The following is a 27,731-nucleotide window of genomic DNA, read 5'->3' on the forward strand; positions in this document are numbered from 1 at the left end:
AGTAAACTGTCACAATGACTTAACCTTAAACCTTTCAAGCCCTGCTCAACTGACAGCACGTTTAGGGGGAAATATCGCCCTGCATGCAGAAAACTGGGAACTCATTACCCAAGACAAATGGGTTTTAAATATAGTTTCCCAAGGATACAGATTCCACTTCCACACCTTACCAACCCCAAAGGGTTGGCCAGACCTACCCCCAAATCAGTGGGCAGAGGCTCAACAGCAGGTTCTCTCTCTCCTAAGTATCGGGGATATTCAACCTGTCGCAGCAGAGGAATGGCGACAAGGTTTTTACTCAAGACTTTTCCTGGTACCCAGAAAAGACGATTCCTGGTGTCCTATCCTGCACCTATCTATCAATTGGTAATTTCAAAATTCAAAATGCTAACTCTTCATCAGCGGCTTCCCATGCTAGGCAAAAATGCCTTGTTGGCAACATTGGATTTAAAGAAAGCCTACCTGCACATCCCAATAAGGGATTCTTGCAGAAAATACCAACGCTTCAGAGCTGGCTACATGCATTATCAGTTCTCTGCACAGCTCTTTGACTTATCTGCTGCACCCAGGATATTCACAAAATGCCTAGCTCCAGTCATTGCATTCTGCAGGCAAAGAAATATTCAAGTATACCCGTACCTGGGCGATTGTCTAAATGTTCATCGTACATACAGCTGCAGTCATAACAGATGGGTTTTTCTGCTGTCAGGCGGGTCCTCGGTCGGCCGAATTCCAAAGTCTAGGTCCGGCGTCGGTTGTCATCGCTTCTTTCCTGACATCAGTGCGACAGGGGTATAAAAGATCCAGCCGACGCCATTTTCTTCAGTCTTTCTTGCCGCGCGGTGCCCGAAGCAGAAGCAGTTCGCAAGTGCCGGTCGGCCTATTTTTCAACCGAAGACTTCTTGAAAGCTAAGTACCCTGTTGGGGAATCTTTTCTTGCCTCAGACCGATGTCAGACAAAGTTAATAATTGCATTTCATGTGGGAAGCAAATACCGCATAAGGATTTCCATTCCCTCTGTATACCTTGCTTAGGCCCAGACCACGACGTTTCGGCCTGTCGTTTTTGTGCTACATTCAACAGATACAATATTAAGCATTGGGCGGAGTTCGCCCAACACTATTTTGGCAAAAAGGTTAATTACAACATGTCGTCGGATACTCCGACTCCAATTTTGAGTAAACGACGTAAAGATAAGGACTGACATACGAGGTCCGCGACTTCTACCGACACCACGCTAAAGCTGCCTACATGTGCTCTGGTTCTCAGCGAGGCGCCTACGCAGCCCCTGACTACCGATGACACTTCATTAGTGGTGTCTTCTGTGCCCGAGGTCGCAGGCTCTTCAGCCCACACCCCGACTACAGATACCGAAGCCACTATTGGCGGGGAAACTCAGAGTTCAGACAGGCCTGCCACCTTTCAAGGTGTCTTCAGGCCTTCTTCTTTTTCCATTAAGGCTTACACTAAGTCTAAAGCAGCCATGCATTCCAAAAGACAAGCTCCACAGGGCTCCTCTCAAGGCCCCATGCCTAAAAAGCAGATGCTCAAAATGGCTGAGGATTTGATTACTCTTATCGGGGGTTCTCAACCCCCCTCGGACAAAAGGCCCAGAGTGGAGGAAGAATACCCTTCCTCAGACCAGGCCTCCATTACTTCAGAACATTCTGAGGACCAGGAACATCCTTACTCCCCTTTCGAAGATTCTGATGCAGAGGAGTCCATTCCCTCTGTCCCCCCCCCCTGAGGATTACTCTTTTGGGGAAACCTTGCATACCTTGAGGGAACACTTCCACTGGGAAGGCCAAGAGTACTCAGACTCCAAGAAAAGGCTCAGGGATTTCCTCTTGCTCCCTCAGCACAGGTCTCTGGCTATACCTCCTGTCTTAGACATACTAGATGATGTGTATTCAGAGGCCAGCCTTAACCCAGATTCTTTACCTCCAGCTCCAGTCAAGCCTGACGGGTATTACCGGGTTCCTGATTCACACCAATTCCTATACAAAAGCCATGCGGCTGACCCAGAAACTATTTCACAGGGTCCCAAGGGAATTAAGGCCTCCACTGCCAAAAATCCATTACCTTCAGAGAGGGATTCCAGAGCTTTAGAGAGGTGGGGGAAAAAGGTATACACCTCGGCCACTTTAACCATGAGGGCATTAAACTGTCAGTTCCATACGTTAAAGTATCAACAGTTTTTGTTATCTCAGTTAAAAAGCAAAATGTCACAACCTGAACAACCAGACTTGAAGGAGTTGCAGGATTTGTTGCATAATGCAGAGCAAGTGGGTAAACCTACCTTGCAATGTGGTTTTGATGCTTTAGAGGCCTCTTGTAGAGCTGCTGTTACAGAATCAGTCATACATAGACATGCTTGGCTCAAAGAGCAAACCTTACCAGATCATATCAAAGCTAAATTACTAGATGCACCTCTTCAAAAAGATGTATTGTTTGGTGTTAAAGCTGAGGAGGTATTAAAGAAAATGGAGGAAAAGGCAAAATCAATGCAAACAGTGAAAGATTTCCTACAGGTACAACCGCCACGCTTCAGTAGAAATTGGCCTTCAAAAATTGGTCCTTTCCAGCCGCCGACAGACCTCAGAGGTAGATACAGGCGCCCGAGAGGTAGATGGCAATCTCAAGGATCATTCAGAGGCAGACAATGGCAAACACCTACACCAAGAGGGGGTGAGGATAGTTCACAGCCATTCAGAAAGCAGACCCAATGACTTTCCCCTTTGCATGCCGAGCAAGGCTCAAAATGGCAGCACCTTTAGGCGGAAAACTGGCATTATTTTCGAAAAATTGGCATATTGTCACAAAAGACAAATGGATCCTGGACATTATAGACAGAGGCTACAGATTCCACTTTCACACCCTTCCAAAAATGAGAGGCATGCCAAACCTGCCACACAATCAAAGGGCAGAGGCACAAAAACAAATTTCAGATCTCATGGACATGAAAGCTATTCAAGAGGTACCTGCACAAGAACAGGGTCAAGGTTTTTATTCCAGACTGTTCCTGGTACCAAGGAAGGGCAAAGATTGGAGACCTATTTTGGACCTATCCATCCTAAACACATATTTACTCGTACCAAAGTTCAAGATGCTCACATTACAGCAGCTTCTTCCCATGCTGGGCAAGGAGTCTTGGCTGGTAACATTGGACCTCAAGGAGGCTTACCTGCATGTCCCAATCAGACAAGATTGCAGAAGATACCTCAGATTTCTTGCAGGTTCATCCCATTATCAATTCTCTGCATTGCCCTTTGGCTTATCTACTGCGCCCGGAGTGTTCACGAAATGCCTGGCATCAGTAATTGCCTTCTGCAGACTTCAAGGGATACAAATATACCCATATCTGGACGACTGCCTGACCCAAGCGGACAGCAAACACACTCTTCTGAAACACCTGGCGTTTGTAATAATGTTGTTGAAATCTCTGGGATACACAGTCAACAAAAAGAAGTCAAGACTAATACCCTCTCAATAATTTTCCTGCGTGCCAGCTTGGATACAAACACCCAGATGGCCTACCTCACGCCAGAGAAACAAGGGCAATTAACTCAATACTTCAGAAAACTGGCAACCTTCACCAGGCTGACAGCAAGGAAAATCCTGCAGGCTCTGGGATTCATGGCATCTTGCATCCTGCTAATCCCATGTGCAAAGCTGCATATGAGGAAACTTCAATGGTACCTAAAAAACTTATGGTCTCAACACAGCCACAGTTTGGAAACAATCATACCACTGATTCCATGTCTTCAAAAGGAATTTCTGTGGTGGGCTCAAGCATGCCAAAGAAACATAGGTCTCCCATTCTGCAAGCCTCAAGCAAATGAAGTCATCACAACAGACACCTCTGACTACGCCTGGGGGGTGCACATGACAGATCGGTGCATTCAGGGCAAATGGTCACAAAAAGAAAAGCACCTACACATCAATCAAAAGGAAATGCTAGCAGTAATAAATGCTATTATGGCTTTCAAAGACCTGCTGCATCCAGGCCAGCTATTGATAAGAACAGACAACACCACAGTGATGTGGTACATAAACAAACAGGGAGGAACTCATTCATACCCCCTGTGCAGACTAGCCGTGTCCCTTTGGAACACGGCTCTGGAATTGCAAATCCAACTTCAAGCACAATTCCTGCCAGGGAAGGAAAACACACTGGCAGACAACCTGAGCAGAAATATGACAGATCCACATGAATGGAAGTTGCATCCTCAAGTTTTTACAATGATAATTCAAGCATGGGGAAGGCCAGACCTAGATCTCTTTGCCACCCACAGAAATTACCAATTGACAAAATTCTGCTCAAGGACCTTTCATCCACAGGCCTGGAAAGTGGACGCACTCTCCTTCAGTTGGACAACAATGACGGTCTATGCCTTTCCACCTCTTCCACTACTGGCCAAAGTTCTATTAAAAGCCAGAGTAGACAGACCAAAGATGATTCTCATTGCTCCAGACTGGCCAAGACAACACTGGTACCCACTCCTGAGGAGCCTGACGCATTCCCCACCATGGATCCTGCCTCTAATGCCTCTTCTACTGACTCAGCACAACTTCAAAACTCTTCAGTCAGCTGAAAACACTCAATCTAGCCGCATGGAGGATTCCTCAAACTCACAGCAGACCCTACTCTCCAAGGAGGTGCAGGATGTCATTTTGGAGGCCAGAAGACCACCTACTAGAAAAGCCTACTCCACAAAATGGAAACTGTTTTGTGCCTGGAATGAGAAAAAGGGTCAGAATCCTGGAATACTGAATTTACCTCGAATACTACAGTACCTAGCCGAGCTGTTAAGCAGTGGACTTTCATTCTCCTCTATCAAAATCCATGCCTCTGCCATTTCTGCAGAGTACGGCACTGATCCTCCTTTATTCTCTCACCCTCTCTTAAGACAGTTCCTCAGAGGGGCTAAGAATATAAAACCCCCAAGGAAGCAACCAGTACCTGCTTGGGACCTCAATTTCATTCTAGAAAAATTAACCCTGCCTCCTTTTGAGCCAGCTGCTTCAACAGATCTGCAATATTTGTCATGGAAAACAACCTTCCTTCTAGCTATCACCTCAGCACGCAGGGTTTCGGAACTACAAGCCCTCATGGCTGTGCAGCCTTTCATCATTTTCCATCAGGACAGAGTTTCCTTACGAACCAATCCTTCATTTATGCCAAAGGTAGTATCCAGGGTAGCCTTGAATCAGGCTATCCACTTACCTACCTTTTACCCTAATCCACAAAACAAAGGGGAGAGGTTACTACATTCCTTGGACATTCACAGACAGCTCTGTTATTTGGACAGAACAAAGCCTTTCAGAAAATCAGAGCAACTCTTTGTGTCCTATGCTACAGGTGCTCAAGGGAAGCCTATTTCCAAACAGACAATCTCAAAATGGATAGCCCACTGCATACGCTCTTGTTACTCTAGTCATGGTAAAACTGTACCTACAGGCATCAGATCTCACTCCACAAGGGCCACAGCTACCTCTGCAGCTTTCCTCAGGGGGGTTCCTACCAAAGACATTTTGGAAGCAGCCACTTGGAGTTCTGTACATACTTTCTCCAAGCACTGTCACCTACCATTATACTCCAAAACTAGAGCGGGCTTTGCCACTGCAGTCTTGCAGGGCATCCTGGCTCCTCCTAGTTCCACTTAGTGCCTACCACCCCTTTATTAGCTTTGGGATTCTACCCATCTGTTATGACTGCAGCTGTATGCACGATGAACATAGTACAGTTTTGTACCTACCATAAATGTAGATGTTCGAGTGCTAATACAGCTGCAGTCCAGGTTTCCCTCCCTCCTTCCCCTCTTGGGACAGGCCTAATGGCGAACACCTCCTCATACAACCTCATTGGGGTATTCTTTTATGGTGTATTTGCTTGCAACTACTGTTTTTTGATTATATTGCATTTGTTTTATTACATAAATTTATGTTTTGCCTTCCTTCTGGGGGCACCTGACATCTGGGGCAAGAAAAACTGAAGAAAATGGCGTCGGCTGGATCTTTTATACCCCTGTCGCACTGACGTCAGGGAAGAAGCGAAGACAACCGACGTCGGACCTAGATTTTGGAATTCGGCCGACCGAGGACCCGCCTGATGGCAGGAAAACCCAACTGTTATGACTGCAGCTGTATAAGCACTCTAACATCTACATTTATAGTAGGTACAAAACTGTACTTTCAGGCAGAAAGCCAGGACGTACTATTAAATCATCTGGCATTTGTAAAGAAACTGCTAACCTCACTGGGGTGCACCATAAACAAAAATAAATCTCATCTAGTACCCTGCCAACTTCCTAGGTGGCCTACCTCACGCCAGAGAAACAAGTTTATGTGACAATCTACTTCAAATGTCTGGCCACAAAGACCCAGCTAACTGCAAGGAAAATACTGCAAGCTCTGGGGTTCATGGCCTGTTGCATCCTACTAATTCTATATGCAAGACTGCTTATGAGGAAACTACAGTGGTATCTAAAAAGCCTATGGTGTCAATATTCTCAGGACCTGGAATCGGTGATTCCTATCATCCCTTGTGTAAAGACAGAATTCCTTTGGTGGGCAGAGACCTGCTACCTCAACAAGGCACTGCCATTCACTCTACCCCCTGCTGCCCAAACCCTAACAGACGCATCAGACTATGCATGCGGGGCTCACTTGGCAGGGCAGTGCATTCAGGGCAAATGGATCTAGAGTCAAATGCACCTGTATATCAATTAAAACGAAATGTTAGCTGTACAGAATGCTTCGACAGCCTTCAAGGACCACATCCTTCCAGGACAATTATTGGTAAAAACAGACAACACCACTGTTATGTGGTACATAAACAAGCAGGGGGCAACCCACTCCTACCCCCTCTGCAGACTAGCCATGGCTCTTTGGAACACAGCCTTGAGCTACCAAGTGCACCTACAGGCTCAATTCCTGCCAGGCAAGCTAAACTCACTGGCTGATGACCTAAGCAGAAATGTCATGGACCCACACGAGTGGAAACTGGAACCCAAAATATTCAACATGTTGAGAAATAAATGGGGGAATCCAGGGATAGACTTGTTTTCCTCCCCTCAGAACTACCAGTTGGACAAATTCTGCACAAGGACTCCCCACAGGCAAGCTTGGAAAGTGGATGCCCTGTCCTTCATCTGGGAAAACCTCCCAGTTTATGCCTTTCCTCCCCTCTCTCTCCTCTCCAAAGTTCTACTAAAGATCAAACAGGACAAACCAAGGACAATACTCATTGCACTAGACTGGCCATGCCAACACTGGTACCCTCTCTTGTGCAGTGTGCCACTGCTGGATCCATGGCACTTGCCTCAGACCCCTTCCCTGCTCTCCCAGCAGGAGGGCCAGATTCTGCACCCCCAGCTTCAAACCCTGAACCTTGCAGTCTGGCTAATTACCTGAGCTCTCCATTACTCATTCCTCAGTAAGCAAGTGCTGGATGTCATTCTGGAGGCAAGGATGTCTAGTACTAGAAAATCCTATGCTGAAAAGTGGAAAAGATTCTGTGCCTGGAGCCAAACTCAGGGGGGATGGGCCCAACAGTGCCCAGTTTAGCGCATATTCTTCAATACTTAACCGAGATGATTCACAAAGGCTTTTCCTTCTCTTCTCTTAAAATTCATGCCTCTGCCATTTCAGCACATTATAATACGGAGCCACCACTCTTATCTCACCCCCTGCTGAAGCAATTCCTCAGAGGGGCCAAAAATTTAAGACCACCCAGGAGAGCCCCTACTCCAGCCTGGGACCTTAACTTTGTATTGGAAAAGCTCACTCTACCTCCCTTTGAGCCAGCTGCAACTGCAGAGTTGAAATTCCTTTCTTGGAAAACAGCCTTCCTTCTAGCTATCACTTCAGCAAGAAGAGTGTCTAAATTACAGGCCCCCATGGCAGTGGAACCCTTCAATCATCTTCCATGCAGACAGGGTGTCCCTTAGGACTAATCTGTCCTTTATGCCCAAGGTGGTATCCAGTGTGGCCCTTAATCAGTTCATTCATTTGCCAACCTTCTTTTCTAATCCACAGAACAACGGTGAGCGAATACTGCACTCTTTGGACGTGCACAGACAACTTAGATTTTATTTGGACAGCACTAAGCCTCTCAGAAAAACTGAACAGTTGCTAGTTGGCTTTGCTGCAGGGGCAGAGGGGAAGGTCATTTAAAAGCAAACAATTTCTAAATGGATAGGCCATTGCATTAATTTCTGCTATAAGCGCATGGAAAACCTACCCCACAGGGGATAAGATCACATTCCACCAGGGCTGCATCTACCTTTCTCAGAGGTGTTCCTACCTGGGACATCCTAGAAGCTGTTACCTGGAGTTCTGTTCATATCTTCACTAAGCATTACCACTTGCCTATTTTCTCTAAATCCAGAGCTGGTTTTGCCACTGCAGTCTTGCAGGGCCTAATAGCTGATCCTAATGCTGTCTTATTGCCTCCTCCTTTCCTTAGCTTTGGGAATCTACCCAAATGTAATGACTGCAACAGTGAAACACGAAGAACATAGTACAGTTGTGTACACTTACCATAAATGTAGTTGTTCGAGTGTATTCACTGTTGCAATCCTGGTTACCCTCCCTCCAGCCCCCTGATTTCTGTTTGCTATACCTCTTTTCTTGTTTACTGTATTTAAGCTTTCTGGTGTATTTGCTTTATAGTTGGCAGTGTAACCTTGTATATAATTGCTTCCCATTATGGGGGCACCTGACATCTGGAGCAGGAAAAATGATTTAATGGTGTCTTCTGCTTGCTTTATACCCCCTGACTACCTGACTTCGTGGAAGAGACTGCAACCGACGCAGGACCCAAGATTTTGATAATCAGGTCGACTGAGGGCTTACCTGCAAGCAGATAACCCAAATGTAATGATTGCAACAGTGAATACACTCTAACATCTACATTTATGTTAAGTGTACACAACTGTACTTTTCGTATTTCAAAGCATCCTGCTTAGACTATTCCTTTTGTCTTTTCTAGGATGGATATCTTGCCCTTTGATAATTCACCTGTCCCAATGTTGAATTCATTGTCTCTTGTAAGTTGAGGACTTGGTTCTCTTAATCTTCCTCAGTTACTTCATATATGGTCATCGGTATAGTTCATTTGTTTTCTTTCAAGGGCAGTGACTCCTTTGATGAAAATGATGCATCACATGGAGCCTACCTGTTGTCATGTAGGGCACATTCCCGTCTAATCTGTCCTCAAACGCAGTTGGTGTATACCTAAATTTCCTGTTTTGAAAACTCCTACCATGCTTGCTTGGAACTGGGTAGCAGCTGTAAGAAAATTTATATTGTTTTATTTCATTGATGTAGATGACCCTTCAGATTCAGCTCATTTGATTATAGAATGATACCAATACAGTAATTTTCTTAAAAAAAGCACTCCGTGTATTATGATTTTTATATGTACCATTGTAAGAATTTGGGAATAATTTGCATTGTTACTGACCTGTGTAATGTAATGATGCTGATTTACATTAAAAGACAAAACTGTTCCAACTTTTTGAATAGATTTTTTTTTCCAGATTTTTATGTGGTTCTCTTTTTTAAAATGCTGTTTAAAAAGTTGGTATACAGAGGAATGCCTGTAATGTTCGTGAGCTACATGTAACATTTTTTCTTTAATTTTTTTATAGTGACCTGAAAATAAAGGTAGGGGATGAGTATCTTAGTGCTCACAAGTTTGTGCTGGCAGCACGAACTGATATCTGGAGTCTAGCAAACCTAGCGTCAACCAAGGAGCTGGACCTGTCAGGTGAGTTTGTTTTTTCTTGGCTTGGAGCTACATCTTGACTGCTTTTATAGGTAGTGATGCACTGCATCCCAATGGCATAGTGTTTTGCAGACTTGTAATGGAGAATGGACCTTCAGAGGTTCAAGATTACTTTGCATTTTGTATAAAGTACATTATTTGGAAAAATTGTTGTACCTCGATGTTGTATATCTTAGTTGTCCAAGAGATTAAATAATATAGTTGTATTTACTGTTAGATAAGTATACCTAGCATAAGACAACCTTGGGAGTAGATGACCTGTTTTTAAAATAAAACCAACTCTGAAGTTATATGGAAGTTGGACATACCACACTTTATTTTGTCCTCCTGCAATGTATCTTGCCCTTAGCCTGTATCTCAGAACCCTCATCGATCATCCATCCCTGCCTTCTCTATTTCACAACAGACCAGCTTATATTTGTGGACTGGACCCCATGTAATTGGGAGAAATTCTGAGTGTGAGCAATCTATGGGGGAGGGTGCAGAGGATAGATCAGGGCATCATTGTACCATGCCATCCTGAGAACCACCAAGTTTACTTTTAGAGGGTTTGTGAAGGAATGTTTGAGCAGAACATCTAGATATCGCACACATCACCATACATGGTGTCTGGTAGCTCCAGCCACCCAGTGCAAAACTAGTCTGTCTGTCTTGTGATCGTAGCACAACCATCTAGCCACTGGAAGATTGCTCAGTCACTGGCAGAGAACACCCCAGATATCCCTTCTGGAATAGAAGAGCTGAAAATTGCTGCACATTCCCATCCCCACCCCTTGTCTGGTTCCTGTAGAGCTGAGCTGCTAGTCAAAGTGAGGTCATCTAGGCAGCAGTCAGAACTCCTCTATCTATGCAACAGAGCTGGGCAGGGCATATATTAAATTACTTCAACAGATCTAGAATTTACTAACCTTTCTTTAGATCTCCTGCTCCTATTTTTTAACCACTGACCTATATATGTTTCTCTAAATATTATAATGTTCTTTGTTAGTGTTGTTTCTCTATGTTTTTCAATGCATTTATGATCAGCCATAGGAGCTAATGTTGATTCTCAGCACTTTGTATTGTTTCTTGTATTACATATGTATTCTTTGTAACTTATGGGACTTTTTTGATTGTCACAACTCAAATTTGCATTTTCTTATGTTATGTATTCTCTGTGGGTTACTTTGATTGTATCACTCTATGCTTGTTGTTAAGATTATATATTCTGTGTAACTATTGGAGCTTTTCCCTTGGGCCTCCACTTAAAATGGGTTAGCCACCCAGTTGGACTATCTGGGTAAACATAAAATAAATTGTGGTATACAGAACTTTAGACAACTCTGATTTATGTTCATGTTGTATTTAGCCATTTAACACAAGTAAAACCTTATGGCCCCAGTTACTTGTATTCTGCATATGTGATTTAAGAGGGTAATGTTTGTCTGTGGCACATTGGTGTAGTGCTTAATGCTGCTGAGTTGGTTCTTCAGGCTGTGAGTCGGAATGCCTTCTCTGCAGAGTTAGCAGGTGCTTCCTGTGACCATGTGCATTTTCACCAGGTACTCCGTTTTCTTCCTGCATTCCAAAGGCATGCAGTAAATTTAATTTCATATCCATCCACATTGCTTTATGTTTGAGAGAATGAGTTGTGGATCATGTGAAGTGTTGACATCCCTTTCTGGATTCATTCTTCTGCCTTGAACTCACCTAGTGCCAGGATATATTTTGCCTCCATGACCAAGAATTGGATAGAGTAGGTAATTGTAGAATGAATGGATGAGTGAAATGCTTATTTAAAATGTGTTCCTAGCAAATTCATAGTGCCATTTATTTGTAATTTTAAGTTCCATTAGTAGTATGGGATTTTCAATGCATTTTTTGTAACTTTATGAAACGGTTGTGCATTACATATGTTCATTCTGTTTGTTTTCTAGTTTAATGTGGAATGCTTACAACTTTGTGGAGAATCTATTTGATTCCACTTTGTGGTGTTATAAACCTTGTGCTTTGTAGACTTGAAGCTATTGAAGTTACATAGATTCCAGTAGAATGGCAGTGAGGTGTTCCTGCTTGCTGTCCAGTAAAATTAAAGCGCTGAAGTGAAAAAAACGTGGATAATTCAAGTAGGTTGTGATTCTGCTTTCCATTGTGTCAAAGTAAACATTCTGGCTTGTCCAGTTCTTTTTATTGCTTTAATATTATTAATCCGGTAGTTGTACTGACAGTGGGACAGCTTTCTTCTGGTGAGTCCCTGGGAAATTAAAGCAGCAATATGCTGCAGGCTACATGTTATACATATGGTACCTGATTGGATTCAAACTCTGATCTTTATCTATTGACCCAGCAGTTTAACCATAATGGTAGATTTGTCATCCTTTGCTTATGCATCCTAGTAACATTTTACAAAATTATATAAAAACTGTTTACCCCAGCATTACTCCAGACTGAACTAGTCCTTTCTACTTCCAGCATCTTTCTTACTAATTCCGTCTCTCCGAACATGGTTAAATAATTTCTTAGATAAAGAAGAAATATAATTTTGCCTAGGCTATATTATCTTATGATCTCTGCTCCAAAAATTATATTCAGCATGTTTAATGTCAACTCTGAGACTACATTTGTGCAAGTTAAACTTTAACTTAACAGTCGATGTTCAAATGATTACTAGTGTAGTAGCCTTAGCTGTATGGGTTATTCTTTGCCAGAGATGCAATAGAGCAGACGGCTTACAAAACTTAAGGGTGCCTTCCATGCATCTGTTCTGTCAAGCGGCTCAAGTTGAGCTGACTAAAAGACAAGTTTGGGTGTGAAGCCCTTCATAGATTTCCTGCCAACAGAGAGTGAAGGAGGCTGAGCCCTGAAAGGACAATGCTAGGAATAACAAATAAATGTTATCACACTGGAATAAAAAAAAATACCCCAGAACAAGGGTGTGGAGCTAGAGAGTGATTTCTGCAGTAGTGACCAATATGAAGTACATAGTACAGTTGTGCAAGCTGAACTTATCAAAACAGTAGATGTGTTGAATGATCACTGCTGTAGTAGCCTTGGCTACATGGATAGATTACTATAGCTAACAAATAGCATTACTTTGACACAGGTGTCCTTTTTTCCCTTCTCAAGAAATGAACAGATGACCCGAAAATGTGTTTCTGTCATGATAGTACCAAGAGTTGTCTGTGAACGTCCAAGGTATGAAGTATCCTTTCCCATTTTTAGGTTCAGGAAAGAAAAATGGGAAGATGGATAGTGTGGCTTAAAGTTAACTTGAATACCACTTTAAGGTTAAAAGAAGGATTAGGTCTCAAAGAAACCCTGTCTCTATAGAAAATGAGGTAGGATTGACTCACCATAAGAGCTTGCAACTCTAATACCCTTCTTGCAGAGGTTAGAGCAATCAGTAAAACTATTTTCCATGTTAAGAGCCTCAAGTTGGCTGTATTAGCTGATCCAAATGGAGCAAGTGTTAGCTTCTGTAACACAAAATGAAGATCCCAAGGAGGGATCACTGGTTTACTTGGAGGCCTGTAATGAAAAACCCCTGTCAAGAACATTTTGACTTGAGACTGCCTTGAAAGATGTGAATCCTTGGGAATACATGCTGATAAATGAACCTTGATAGAGTAAGAAAGGCCATAAGATAGTAACCCACACAAATATTGTAATACCAGAGATCAGCTAGCCCTGGATGGGTGCTCCTTATGTTGTTGGTACCAACTGGAAAATCTTTTCCATTTGCTAGTATGATTTTCTATTGGCAGTTATTCTTGCCTACATTAATACCTTCTGTATGTCCTCAGTAAACAAGTGCCTAAAAGGAATTAAGACCATATCGTCCAGGCAGTCAGATGCAGATGTTTGATGTTTGGGTGTATCAGACATCCCTGTTCTTGTGTGAGTGGATCCATTCTGTAAGAAGCTTGGGGTAATTGCTCCTGGCCATTTTCAGAAGGCGGAAGAACCATTGATGTTCTCCGTGTTTCACTGTTGCAGTCATTACATTTGGATAATCCTGCTGGCAGGTTGCCCTCAGCCAGCCTGAATTTCAAAGTCTTGGGTCCTGCATCTGCTGCTGTCGCCTCTTTCCTGACGTCAGGGGTATAAAGGAAGCAGCTGACGCCATTTTCTCCATTCTTTCTTGCTGCGTGGTGCCCGACGCAGAAGCAGTTGGCAAGTGCTGGTCGGCCGACTCCTGAGATTTTAGTGTTCGAATTTCAGATCCGAAGTCTTCAATAAAGCTAAGTATCCCGCTGGGGAAACTTTTTTCTTGCTCCAGACCGATGTCAGAAAAAGTAAAGAATTGTATTTCTTGTGGAAAGCAAATACCTCATAAGGACTTTCATTCTTACTGTATTCCTTGCCTAGGCCCTGATCACAACGTTTCTGGTTGTCGGTTTTGTGCTAGATTTAACCAACGCACTATTAAGTGTCTGTATGATTTTGCTTTAAACTGTTTTGGATGCCGGTTTAATTATCCAGAAATGTCGGATAGCCATCCGACTACCGGAGTTCACAAAAAACGCAAAGAAAATGAGAGAGATAAACAACCGAGGCCCAAAACCGACGACGAAGCTTCTCCTAAGCCAGTCACCGGTTCACTGGTTCTCAGTGAGGTGCTTTTGCAGCTCCTGACGCCCACTACTTTAGAGTCGCAGGCTGCTGCCGACTCCCATGAGGAGTTGGCCATGCCGCCGGAAACTCAAGGTATTGGGGCCTCTGATACTATTCCGTCAGATTGGTCCGGAGCTGCTGAGCAGGCACCGGCTTCTGAGGGTGTATTCAGACCTAATCATCTTTACATCAAACCTACTTCAGCTTCAAAGGCTAAAGCACCTTATAAAGCAAAGAAACAAACTCGAGTCACGTGGACAGGCCTCTATGCCCAAATAACACATGCTCAAAATGGCCGAAGGCTTGATTACCTTGATCAGGGGTTCCCATCCCCCTCCTGATAAGAGGCCTAGGCAAGAGACTGACTGAATCTTTAGATCAGGTTTCTATTTCTTCTGATTCCTCTTCTGATCAGGAATATTCTCCCCCCCCCATGAGGATTATGATGCTAAAGAATCTATACCTTCAGCTTCTCCTCCAGAGGACTATTCTTTTGGGGAAACCTTGCATACCATGAGGGAGCATTTCCACTGGGAGAGCCAAGATTTTTCAGAATCTAAAGAGGCTCAGAGGCTCAGATACATACTTTTACTTCCTCAACACAGGCCTCTAGCCATTCCACCTGTTAGACATTGTAGATGATGTGTTTTCGGAGTCTAGTCTTACCCCTGACTCCTTACCTCTAGCTCCTGTTAAGTCTGATAGATATTACAGGGTTCCTGACTCTCATAAATTACTTTTTCAAAACCCTGCTGCAGACCCAGAGACTATTTCACAGGGTCCCAAAGGAGTTAAGGCTTCCTCTGCAAAAAAAACCCTACCCCCTCTGACAGAGATTCTAGGGCACTGGATAGATGGGGAAAAAAAGTTTACACATCTGCTACCTTGGCTATAAGGGTCTTAAACTGTCAGTTTCATATGCTCAAATATCAGCAACATGTCATGGCATTGCTTAAACAGAACATTTTGTTAAACTCTGAATGTGTAGAAAACAAGGAAATGCAGGATTTATTGCATGCAGCTGAACAAGTTGGAAAGCATACTTTGCAATGTGGTTTTGATTCTTTGGAGGCCTCCTGCAGGGCTGCAGTTACAGGTTCTGTAATTAGGAGGCATGCTTGGTTAAAGGAACAAAATCTGCCTGATCATGTTAAAGTTAAATTATTAGATGCACCTTTACAGCATGATACTTTGTTTGGGGTTAAGGCAGAAGAGGTGTTAAAGAAAATGGAGGACAAAGCTAAATCAATGCAAACTGTCAAAGATTTTTTACAAGTGCAGCCACCTAGGTTTAGTCGACACTGGCCTACAAAGAATTGGTCCTTTCCTGTGTCAGATAGACCTCAAAGGGGCAGATCCAGACTCCCTAGAGGCAGATCCCAGGCGCAAGGTTCATACAGGTCAAGCAATGGGGTGTTTCTACCTCCAAAGTTTGAGAAGACAAATCACAACCTTACAGGAAACATTCTCAATGACTTCCCCCTGCCTGCACCAAGCACTTATCTCCTGGCAGCACCCTTAGGGGGAAAATTAGCACTTTTTTCTCAAAATTGGCCCGTTATAGCCCAGGACAAGTGGGTTCTAAACAGTGTCACAAGGCTACAAGTTCCTTTTCCATACCCTGCCAAAGGCAAACTGATAGCCAGATCTGCCAAAAAGTCAATGGGCAGAGGCACAAAAACAAGTCTCATCCCTCATGGACATGGGGGCCATTCAACAAGTACCAGAGCAAGAGCAGGGACAAGGATTTTACTCAAGATTGTTCTTGGTACCCAGAAAGGACAATGCCTGGAGACCAATACTGGACCTATCTATTCTGAACACATTCCTGGATATACCAAAATTCAAAATGTTAACTTTACAGCAGCTTCTGCCCATGCTGGGCAAGAATGCTTGGCTTGTGATTTTAGACTTAAGAGGCATACCTGCATGTCCCAATCAGATAATCATGCAGAAGATACCTCCAATTCAAGACTGGCTCAATGCATTACCAATTCTCTGCACTGCCCTTTGGCTTATATACTGCGCCCAGGGTCTTTACAAAGTGCCTGGCACCAGTAATTGCATTCTGCAGACAGAGGAATACAAATATATCATTACTTGGACGACTGTCTCATTCAAACAGAGAACAAGGACATTCTACTACAGCATCTGGGGTTTGTGAAAAGACTTAACTTGCCTAGGGTACACAGTCAACGAAAAGAAATCGAAACTAGTACCTTCTCAAGAGATAATATTCCTGGATGCAAGCTTAAATACAACTGCCCAGATGGCTTATCTAACGCCAGACAAAGGCAACTGACTACATATTTCAAGAGGTTGGCAACAAAGGCCCAGTTATCTGCAAGAAAAATTCTGCAGGCTTTGGGCTTCATGGCATCTTGCATTCTACTAATTCCATATGCAAGACTGCATATAAGGAAACTTCAGTGGTACCTAAAAAGTGTTTGGACTCAACATTGCCACAGCCTGGAGGCAATAATTACTCTCATTCCCTGCCTGCAACAGGAGTTTCAATGGTGGTCGAGGGCTTGTCACCAGAACAAGGGACAGCCATTCACATTACCCCCAGGCAGACACTAACAACGGATGCATCAGATTATGCTTGGGGGGGCCCACATGGCAGGAAGGATGCATTCAGGCACATGGCCCCCAAACCAAATGCATCTACGTGTCAATCAAAAAGAGATGCTAGCTGTTCAAAATGCCCCGACAGCCTTCAAGGACCTACTTCATTCGGGACAACTACTGATAAAGACAGACAATACCACCGTCATGTGGTATAACAAGCAGGGGGGCACACATTCTTACCCCCCTTTGCAGACTAGCCATGACTTTGTGGGACACAGCATTGACTTGCCAAGTACATCTGCAGGCACAATTCCTGCCAGGAAAAGAAAGTACTCTGTCAGACGAACTAAGCAGAAACCTCATGGATCCCCACGAGTGGCACCTGGATCCATAAGTCTTCAACATAAGAAAATGGGGATGCCCGGATATAAATATATTTGCCTCCCATCACAACTACCAACTAAAATTCGGCACAGAGACTTATCACAGACAAGCATGGAAAATGGATGCCCTGTCTTTCAGCTGGAAAAACTTGGCAGTATATGCCTTTCCTCCACTGCCTCTCCTCCCCAAGGTACTCCTAAAGTTCAGACAGGAGACGCCAAAGATGATACTGATTGCCCCAGACTGGCCCCGCCAGTACTGGTATCCAATCCTAAGGAATTTGTCTCAATGCCCAGCTTGGACCTTACCTCAAATACCCCTTCTACTGTCCCAGCAAAACAATCAGATCCTGCACAGCCAACTCAGGACTTCAAACCTGGCAGCATGGCAGATAATGTAATCATACAAAACACACCTCTCGGTAAAGCTGTGATGGATGTCATTTTGGAAGCCAGAAGGCCCAGTACTAGAAAATCTTATGCTGGAAAATGGAAAAGATTCTGTGCTTGGAACCAGGCACAAGGAACTGATACAGCTGTACCAAATATTCCTCACATTTTGCAATACTTAACTGAGATGCTGAACAAAGGCCTATCTTTTTCATCAATTAAAATTCATGCCTCTGCCATTTTGGCTCATTACAGTACAGAGCCACCAATCTTTTCTCATGCTTTATTAAAGCAGTTCCTCAGAGGAGCCAAAAATTTAAGGCCTCCAAGCAGGTCACCAATACCTGCATGGTTCCTCAACTATGTCTTGGAAAAACTCCCCCTGCCTCCTTTTGAGCCAGCTGCTACTGCTGATATAACATTTTTATCTTGGAAGACAGCTCTGCTCATAGCAATAACTTATGCAAGACGAGTTTCAGAGCTGCAGGCACTCATGGCTGTGCAACCTTTTATCATGTTTTATCCAGACAGGGTTTCTCTGAAGACAAACCTGACATTTATGCCTAAAGTGGTGTCCAGTGTGGCTCTTAACCAAACCATTCATCTGCCAACCTTTTATCCAAATCCACAGAACAGGGAGGAGAGAATTCTGCATTCCTTGGACGTACACAGACAGCTTAGATTCTACTTGGACAGAACCAAAGCTTTCAGGAAGACAGAGCAATTACTAGTGGCATATGCTGCAGGATCACAAGGAAAGGCTGTCTCAAAGCAGACCATTTCAAAGTGGATAGGCCACTGCATTCATTTCTGCCATTTTCAACATGGCAAGCCAGTGCCTAGGGACATTAGGCCACATTCTACCAGAGGTGCAGCCACTTAAGCAGCCTTTCTCAGGGGAGTACCAACCAAAGACATTTTAGAGGCTGCTACTTGGAGTTCAGTGCACACCTTTACAAAGCACCATCATCTGCCACTCTACTCTAAATCCAGGGCAGGCTTTGCCACTGCAGTTCTGCAGGGCCTCATAGCCGGTCCTAATGCTGTTTAGCTCCAGCCTCCCAACCATAGCTTTGGGACCCTACTCAAATGTAATGACTAACAGTAAAACACAAAGAACATAGTACAGTTGTGTACACTTACTATAAATGTAGATGTTCGAGTGTATTCTCTGTTGCAGTCCAGGTTACCCACCTGCTGTCCCCTTTTTCTGCTGGAACTGTTCTTTCCTTCTCTGATTTATACAACCTATGTGGCGTATTTGCTTGTAGATGAAGGTAAAGTTTATATTGGTGTATGTATTTATATAGCTGTATATATACATTTTGGCTACCCTTTTAGGGGGCACCTGACATCGGGGGCAAGAAATACTGAAGCAAATGGCATCTGCTGCTTCTTTTATACCCCTGATGACCTGATGTCAGGGAAGAGGCGACGGCAGCTGACGCAGGACCCAAGACTTTGGAATTCAGGCTGGTTGAGGGCAACCTGCCAGCAGGTTTACCCAAATGTAATGACTGCAACAGTGAATACACTCTAACAGTTACATTTATGGTAAGTGTACAAACTGTACTTTGTCTGGGCCAGAAGGGAGTCCCCGCAATTATCTTGAGGGAGTCCTTTTGAATGTTTCTCTATACCTTGGATATTTATGGAAAGGCTTACAGGAACTTTACTCTTTAAAGAAAAGGCATCTGTTTTCCAGGCCTACTTATATGGAGCCCTGGTTCAGAATTTGGACAGTTGATTGTTTAGAGAGGAGACAAAGAGGTCTACTCGAGGAATTTCCCACAGATGGATCAAATCTTGGAAGACCCCCTGATTTAGTTCCCATTCATGAAGGTGTGCCGTGGTCCTGCTCAGCTTCTCTGCCACACAGTTTTGGATAAACTTAGGATGCCTACGGAGTGAGATTATTCTGTGAAACTATATCCCAAGCTAACATGCCTAGAATGCAGAGAGGGTATGACCTGGTTCGCCTTTTCTTGTTCTGTCACATGACTGTAGTATTGTCTATAAACACTTGAGATCCCGGGGACCAAAGATGGTTCAGAGAGGGGAGTGCCTTGATTAATGCGAGAATCTCCTTGATATTTGTGCTTGCATCTTTCCTTGGTGTCCCACACACCTTGTTATACCCCTTCCTGAAACTGCTCCCCGAGGAATGTCTGAAGCTTCTGTGGCGATTGACTCTTGTGGAGCTGGGGGGGGGGGGGGGGTAGGGCCTGGATTTAAGAAAATCTGTCTCCACCAAAAAAAAAAAAAAAAAAAATCTCTTATAGGTTCATAGGTAGGTACTAGGCTATTGGCCCTAGGGCCTATTCAAGCCCAGCCAAAAAGGTACCCTGGCCACCCCTAGTACTGCGGTCTGAAAAAGTAAAGGCTGTTGATTTTTGGGACCAAGGTGATTTCAGGTACCACTGTCTTTATGTGGATTCTTCCTAGGGTATCATGAGAATCATGGATGCCATAAGATTCAAAATCCTGAGGTATTTCCTTGCAGTCTGAGTGGAAAATCTTAGAAGTAGACCTAACTAAAGATCTATTTATTTTTCCTGCGGAAGAAAAGTTCTTTGAACTGACATGTCTAGTTGATATCACAGGAGCACAACCCTGTGTGAGGAAGTCAAGGAAGGCTTCTGAATGTTCTCTTTGAATCCCAGTTTGTACAAGAGATCTCTCACCCAAGAGAGCGATTCTTGACATTTTACAAAAGAGACTACAGAGATGAGCAGGTTGTCCAAGTAAGGAAAACTGGATACCCTGTAGCTTGCATTAAGTTATAATTAGAGTTAGACACTGTAAGCATTCCTGGTGTAATGGATGGTTCAAAGGATTAGGCAGAGAACTGATGTGATGTAGACACACCCAACCTATGTATGAATAGGAATGTGATGATGAGCATCTTTTAAGTCTAGTTTTACCAGGAAACTCAAAGGAGCTAATGGGTTGTGAAGTGACATCATTTTTTAATTTGGGCACTATCGCAAACAGGTTGAGGAAAGAATGATCCAGAACTGGCCTCAATGCCTTTTCCTTCTGTGGCAGTAGCAACATGCTTAAGTAAAACTCCTTCCCCATTTGGGAAGGAGGAACTGGTTATGTTGCTCCTTGGAACAGCACTTGATGAATAGGTAGAAACAAGAGTCTGATCTGCAGGATGAGGATTTTTTTCTCGATACCGTTTGGTAGTTCTGTACCACAGTTGGTAATTTTTCCGTTTACCTTTTGGTATTTCTGGTAATGCCATTGTTGGTTTTCTTTCTCTTTTCTATATAAAACAAAAACTACTTTCTGTCTACTTAGGTTAGTATCTCCATTGTGTTCAGTAGTTTAAAATGGCAGATAAACCATCAGACTTACAAAATGTGGTAAGTATGGGCATAAAATCCCATTGTCTGATGCCTGTGATTTGAGTGTTTAGTGCTTGGGTACAGACCATTTGCATTCTTCCTGTCCTATTTGTTGTAAAGCTTTCAATCCAAGAGCACTGGTGGACAGGAAGAACAAATTAATCTTCAAAGGCCTTCGTCCTTTGTCTACTGGAGACTCACTTACTGGAGCTAGAACCTCCAACTCCAATAAAGAGGTCAGGAAAAGGCATTCTGACCAGCCCGACTCCTCTCATTCTTTGGATCTGACTACTGAACCACTTAACTCAAAAGACTTCTGATCCGAAGGGCAAGCCTTCAGATCCGACTTTCTCTCATAACAGATCCATTTCTTCAGATCCGGCTTATTCTGATCTGAAGCAACTTCCTAGAACTAGGTATGTCTCTTTCTTGGATCCTGTTCCCTCTCTACTGCCTTCCCCATTCCTGGAAAGTTGCCACCACTCAAGATATCCCTCCATAGCTTCTTTCCATTCTTCCAGAGGTCTCGGAGAAACTGATTTGAACAGAATGAGGAAGTTTCTCTCAGCACAAATACAGATGGGAGTTCTCCCGGCCACAGGTGCAGAGACCTTTACTAGTACTACTCCACCTTTCTTGGGGCCTTCTGCATTCTGTCCATCAGCTTCAGAGCCCTTGGATCAGACACTTTCGGCATTTTCCATCTCTTATCTGAAGATTGCTTTATCTTCAGATCCGATATCTTTGGGTGCACTGGGTCCAAGCATGTTGGAGCCAGACTACTCTCTGAGCCAACATGTCACTGTCAGATCCGAGGTGTTAAGAGTAGACTCCAACGTTGTCAAAGCCGTCTGTGCCCCTTGGAGCCTCTACATTTGATAGCTTAGTTATGACCTTTGCCGTGGTTGGTGTGCCTTCTGGTCAGTGGGAGCCGCCGGTCTGGAAGCATGCCTTCTTGGCTCAGACTTCTTTCTCCCCAAGGCATTCTGCCTTTGAGGTGGTGGAGAGAGTGCTGTCTTCTAGAGGTCAGACGGTTCCTCCCTCCTCCGATCTTTCTGCTGGATCCCAGATGTCTTTTTGCCTTGAGCCTCAACTTTCTGCTCCATGGGGACAGATAACCCAAAGACTTCAGGCTATCCAGCAGGGTATAATTATTTCTATCAATACTTATCCGGAACATCCCACTGAAGAAATTCCTCTGAAGAGGAAGTGATTTTGATGAAGAAGGGTCCCCAAGATCACCACCTGATGTCTCATTTGGAGACATTTTAGAGATCCTCAAACAAAGGGATGGTCTACCAATGACCCTTCCCAAGAGGAATCTGTATTTCTGGAGGCATTTGGTTCTGGTCCATCTACTTCCTGGGCTACTCCACCCACTGATGACCTCATTGATTTGATCTCTCGGCAGGTGTGGAAGGAGCCTGATTCTGTTAAGTCGATCCCCAAGAGACCAGATAGGATCCTGGCACCTCAGAAGAAAGAGTTCTGGAGCAAAGAAATATCCTTGGATGCTATGATCATAGTGACAGTCGCAAAGAAGGAACTCGTGGAACAGAGTTCCTCTGCTCATCCCCCTAACAGAGAGTCTAGGGTGTTGGACAGATTTGAGACGTGTGTGTATGTATCTATGACCTTTGCACTCAGGTCTTGAATTACTTGCCACACTTCACCAGATTACAGAGGAATTTGATCCAAGAACTTTCGGAATCCCTCTCTGGTACCAGTACTTGTGAGATGGAGACTTTTATTGCTTCACAGTTGGTGACTGTACAGTCTCTCTAATTCCTCCATGAGGCTCATATCACATACTGCTAAAGGAGTCTCCAGAATGACTGTTTCACGCATTTCCATCTGGAGGCATGCTTGAACACGCACGTGTGATTTTGTGGAGCCCTTAAAGTCATCCTCAGTCATTGCTTCCTTTGACAGAAGTTCATTATTTGGCCATAAGGTTAAAGACCCAGTCCAAGTGTGAGCAAGATGGTAAGACCCTGTCTGCAGTGGGTGTAAGTTTTTCGACTCCGTAAAAGATCATTTTCGAGGAATCAACAGTGGTCAAAAAATGTGTTTCAGAAAATCCCAGGTTCCATTCCATGATCCATGTGGAGAGAGTTCCCTCAGGGGAAGAGGGGCGGAGCTGTGATGGAAGGCGCTGTTCACGCAACAGAGGAGGCCAGCAGAACCACTGGTCCAGAGATCTTTCTCTGAGACCCTATCAGTGCTCTTGAAAGGAGGCCCAATTGACTAACTCTGGAGGCTGTCAGAGGTCCCTTATCCCTGCACCAGAGAGCCTGGCTATACATCACAAAAGATACTTTGGTGCAGAGGATTATTTTCAGAGATTATGTAATTCCCTTTTCTCTCCCACCTCCATCTGTTAAAAAAAAAAATCCCCAATGCCCCCCCCCCCCCCCCCCCAAGTCAGAGGAAAACAGCAACTCTAGAAATACAAAAGCTGCTAGAAAAAAAGTCATCCAGGAGGTCCCCACAAGCCAGAATGGCTCTGGAATTTACTCGGGATTCTTTTTGGTGCCAAAGAAAACAGGAGACTGGAGACCAATTTTGGATCTCAGCATTCTGAACATATCTGTGCAGCATACCAAGTTTTGGATGCTCATGGTTCAGTCCATATTGCCTTTCCTGTACAAAGATGACTGGATGTGCTCAATAGACCTCCAGGACATGTACTATCACAGAAAAATGAAGATGGTCCAGGAGATATCTACGCTTCCAACTGGAAGCCAGTCATTTCCAATTCAGAGCACTGCCCTTTGATCTCACCACAGCCTCCAAGGTGTTCACCAAATGCATGGCAGTAGTAGCAGCTGACATGAGACTGCAGGGATTCTGGGTGTTTCCCTGTCTAGATGACTGGTTTATAACTGCTTCGACCAAGCATCTTGTGATAACGAGACTATTTACTCCAGAGTTATTCCACTCTAGGAATTGGCCACCACAAATCTCAGCTAGAACTGTCTTAAAAGTTAGAATTCATAGGGGTCTTATTCAACACAACATCAATGACCACTTCTCTCCCTTTGCCAAGCATACAAACTTTTTGTTTCTAAGTCAAGAAAATAATTCAAAACTCATCTGTCAGCCTAACTGATTTTACAAACAGTGGTATCAATGTCCGCAGCAATAGTTCTAGTTCCGTTAGCATGATACTGTATGAGAATTCTTCAGTGGACATAAGCAACCCAGTGGTCCATTGTACATAAACCTATATCCACCAAAATCAGTATAACTCATGCTTGCGAAAAGTACCTTTGGTGGTGGATTCACTCGGATCAAATACTTCCAAGGTCATCCATTTATCCTTCCTCAGCCCAAGGCCATAGTGACCATGGATGCTTCCTAGATCGTGTGGGGGGTGGCATTTATTGGGAAAGATTGTCCAAGGCACTTGGTCCCCGAAGAGGCCAACATACATATCAGTGTACTGGAAATGAGAGCTGTACTTCTGTCATTGCAAGTGTTTCAAGACACTCTCCTTCCCAGAACTATTGGAATTCGGACAACTTGTCTGTAGTATGGTAGATCAACAGATGAGGAATCCGATCTTATTCCTTATGTTGAGAAGCTATGAAAGTATGGCAATGGGCACTCTCTTCAAATAGATCTTCTGATAGCAATGCAAATCCCACGGAAATCCCGAGTGATAGCAGACGCTTTTTGAGCAGTAGTCCATACTACTACCTCATGAGTGCTGTCTCAGCAAGGAAGCAAGGAAGTGGCGGACATGATTTTCACCAGTGGGGCTTGCCATGCTGTGACCTATGTGCATCCCCCTGAACAAGTGCAGCGGGTTCTTTGCCCTAATCCTCCCACTGAGGTAGTCACAGAGTGATGCTGTCCTACACAACAGGTCTCCTCTATGCTTATACCCAAACTTCCTTAATCTCCAAATTTCTACAGAAAGCATCCTGGTTGAAGAGCAAAGTCATCCTCCTTGCCTGTTGCTGACCGACAAATTTGATTTACCTTACTTTTGTGTCTCGTCTAGTTTACCTGCCTTGGATTCTGGATCTAATTCCATAGGTCCTATCTCATCCAAAAGACATGATTCATCTGGACATTTTGGGCCCAAAGTTGACAGCATGCTTTCTCCAATTCCATTAGTAGCCAGACAACCCAAGCTGTCTTCCCTGGTACATCACATTTTTTGTCCTCCCACAAAGCTTCCACTAGAAAATTTTACAAGAGCAAATGGGAAAGGTTTGTCTTTTGGGCACAGCAGAAAGACATCAATCCTTTTTTATCACCAGCACCTAAAATTCTTGAATTCCTTGGCTGCTCTTTTTAATGATGGGGCCAGTCCCTCCACAGTTAAAGTTCATGTAGCTGCCATTTCCAGTTTCCATATTGGAGTTGATTCCACGTTGGCTTCTTCACCTTTTTGCAAGGCATTTGTAAAAGGAACCTTTCTACTCAAACTACCCATTAAAGAGCCTACTTCACCGTGGAATCTGAATTTAATGTTACAGGCCCCAACTCAAAAAACATTTTAACTGGCTGCAGAGTGATTTGCAATATTTGACATGAAAAACTATATTCCTGATTGCCATAGCATCATCTAGGAGAGATTCGGAACTTTAAGCTTTATCCTCTAAGCCTCCTTATTTAATATTTCATAGGGCTAGGATGTCCTTAAGAACCAGTCCTTCCTTCCTAAGGTGGTGTCTGGGTCTAACATTGAATCAAACGAAGAATACATTTATTAGATGTCCACAGACTGTTATGTTTCTGTCTTCACAGATCAGAGGAGTTTAGAAAATCAGATCAATTATTTGTATCCTTTTCAGAAATGAAATTGGGAGACCCGGTTACCAAACTAACTTTACCAAAAATGGGTAATCGGTTGCATCTCCTTTGTAACAAGTTTGGCCTGGCATTGCCAGAGCCTTTAAGAGCCCATTCAACCAGGTCCATGGCAAATTCATTAGCTTTTTCATCCAAGTCATCCATGAATGATGATTGTGAGGCTGCACATTGGGCTAATCCTCATACCTTTATTACTCATTACAAGTTGGATCTGGTCTCTAGGGTAAGAGCAGCCTTCGGCTGAACAGTACTTGGGAATATTCTTCCTTTGAGTCATCTGGGATTCAAGTAGCTGGGGATTCTGTCCCACAAGTTGAGGAATGAATGAAAATTGACAGCATTAGATAAGACAAAGTTATGTACTCACCATAATGTTTTATGTATGTTGTCCATTTTCCTTCTTCCTTAACTCCCTTGCCTCCAGCCCCCTGCCCCGTTTCTTGATGATTTCTGGAAGAATGGGAAATTTTTACAGGAACCTTAGTTCCTGTTTGAGCTCCAGATTGTGATTTTCCATATGAAAGCTTTAATTTCATTGCTGAATACAATAAAGGGCAGCAAATAAGTTCTGGTGAAAGAGGGGGAGACTACTGCATTATGATAAGTGGGAGCTTGAGAGCTTGTAGTATCCATGAGCTGTAAAAATGCTGCCAAGTTGGATCCAAGAATCTGATCCGAACCCACATGTTGAACGAAAATGGACAACACAGATGGAAAGTTATGGTGAGTACATTAACTTCTTTTTTACCTGAATTCTGTTAATACTTTTTATTCTGCTTTTTGACAAAATTGGAGGAGGAGTAAGACGGTCCCTTGGACAATTTGGAAAAGGAGGGCTAAAAAGTTTGAGATTCCCTGGAGCAGCTTGCCCCTTTCATTCCACTTTGATCACTTCTGCTGCAGAGGGGACAAACACCAAGCTTCTGTCCCAAGGAGAGAATTTAAAATCTCATTTATACATCATTTGGGAGGTCTGCGAATGTACCCAAGCAAACCACCTTAAAACAGGACCAGTGGCCATAGCCCTGGAAGAAGTATTAACTGTCATACACACACTGCAAACAAGGAGTAAGTAAGTTATTAAAAGCAGATTTTTCTTCACAAGAAGAAACTGTAGATAAAACATTCTTCATACTTTTACAATACATCAGAACACAGCTTGACTGCTTAAAATTTTAAAATTCAAAGTTGCATAAGTGCACACTTCTTTTTCTTCCCCCTTACCTAAGTGCTTATCAGCAGTGTAGTCAACTAAGGCTACAGCTGCTTGGCCAGGTATGAGAATAGTGTATAAATATTTAAAAGGCTGTGGAGCATTATACATCCTATCTGCCTTTTAGGGACAGCTGGCTGGCTATCAAAAAATTTACAGGGAGGAAAACGCACATCCTCTAAAGAAGACAGGAGAAATAGATGTAGGTTCTGGAAAATCCTTCTGTACCTAATTGTAGTATTTTCTGAGTGACAGAACAACCTTTTTGTTCTCCCACTGAAAACACTGGGACATTCTAGCAATACTCACAAGGAGAGTCAGAAACAGAGTTCTCCTCTGAGTCTGAATCAGAAGTCTGAGGACAAAACCCTTAATCTATTCCCTCCACCCCCCTGTTCAAATTCAGAATGCTGAATCTCTTCAGGAAAAGAGGCATCCCTTTTTTTTCTTTACAAGAAACTACTTCACAAGAAGGATTAATAGCCTGATTCAAATCCTGAGCTAGTCCCACTAAACTACTCCTACGCAAAGAAATTTGAAGAGGAATATATACATGCTTAGTTTACGGTTTCTTTTTTGACAGAAAAAAATGGGGCCAGGAGTGTTAC

General features: G+C 43.6%; 1 protein-coding gene across 1 annotated transcript in view; it reads left to right on the forward strand.

Annotated features, from left to right (window-relative positions):
* The window catches only part of ANKFY1 (ankyrin repeat and FYVE domain containing 1), a 1,799,901-nt gene that overhangs the window by 93,643 nt on the left and 1,678,527 nt on the right, over positions 1 to 27,731 (forward strand). The window contains exon 3 of the mRNA XM_044082101.1: positions 9,657 to 9,779. Within this exon, the coding sequence (XP_043938036.1) occupies positions 9,657 to 9,779 (123 nt within the window). The remainder of the gene's footprint in view (positions 1 to 9,656; positions 9,780 to 27,731) is intronic.

This window comes from Protopterus annectens, chromosome 9.part0 (genome assembly GCF_019279795.1).
Source record: "Protopterus annectens isolate FY-2018-M chromosome 9.part0, PAN1.0, whole genome shotgun sequence".
Lineage (NCBI taxonomy): Eukaryota > Metazoa > Chordata > Ceratodontiformes > Protopteridae > Protopterus > Protopterus annectens.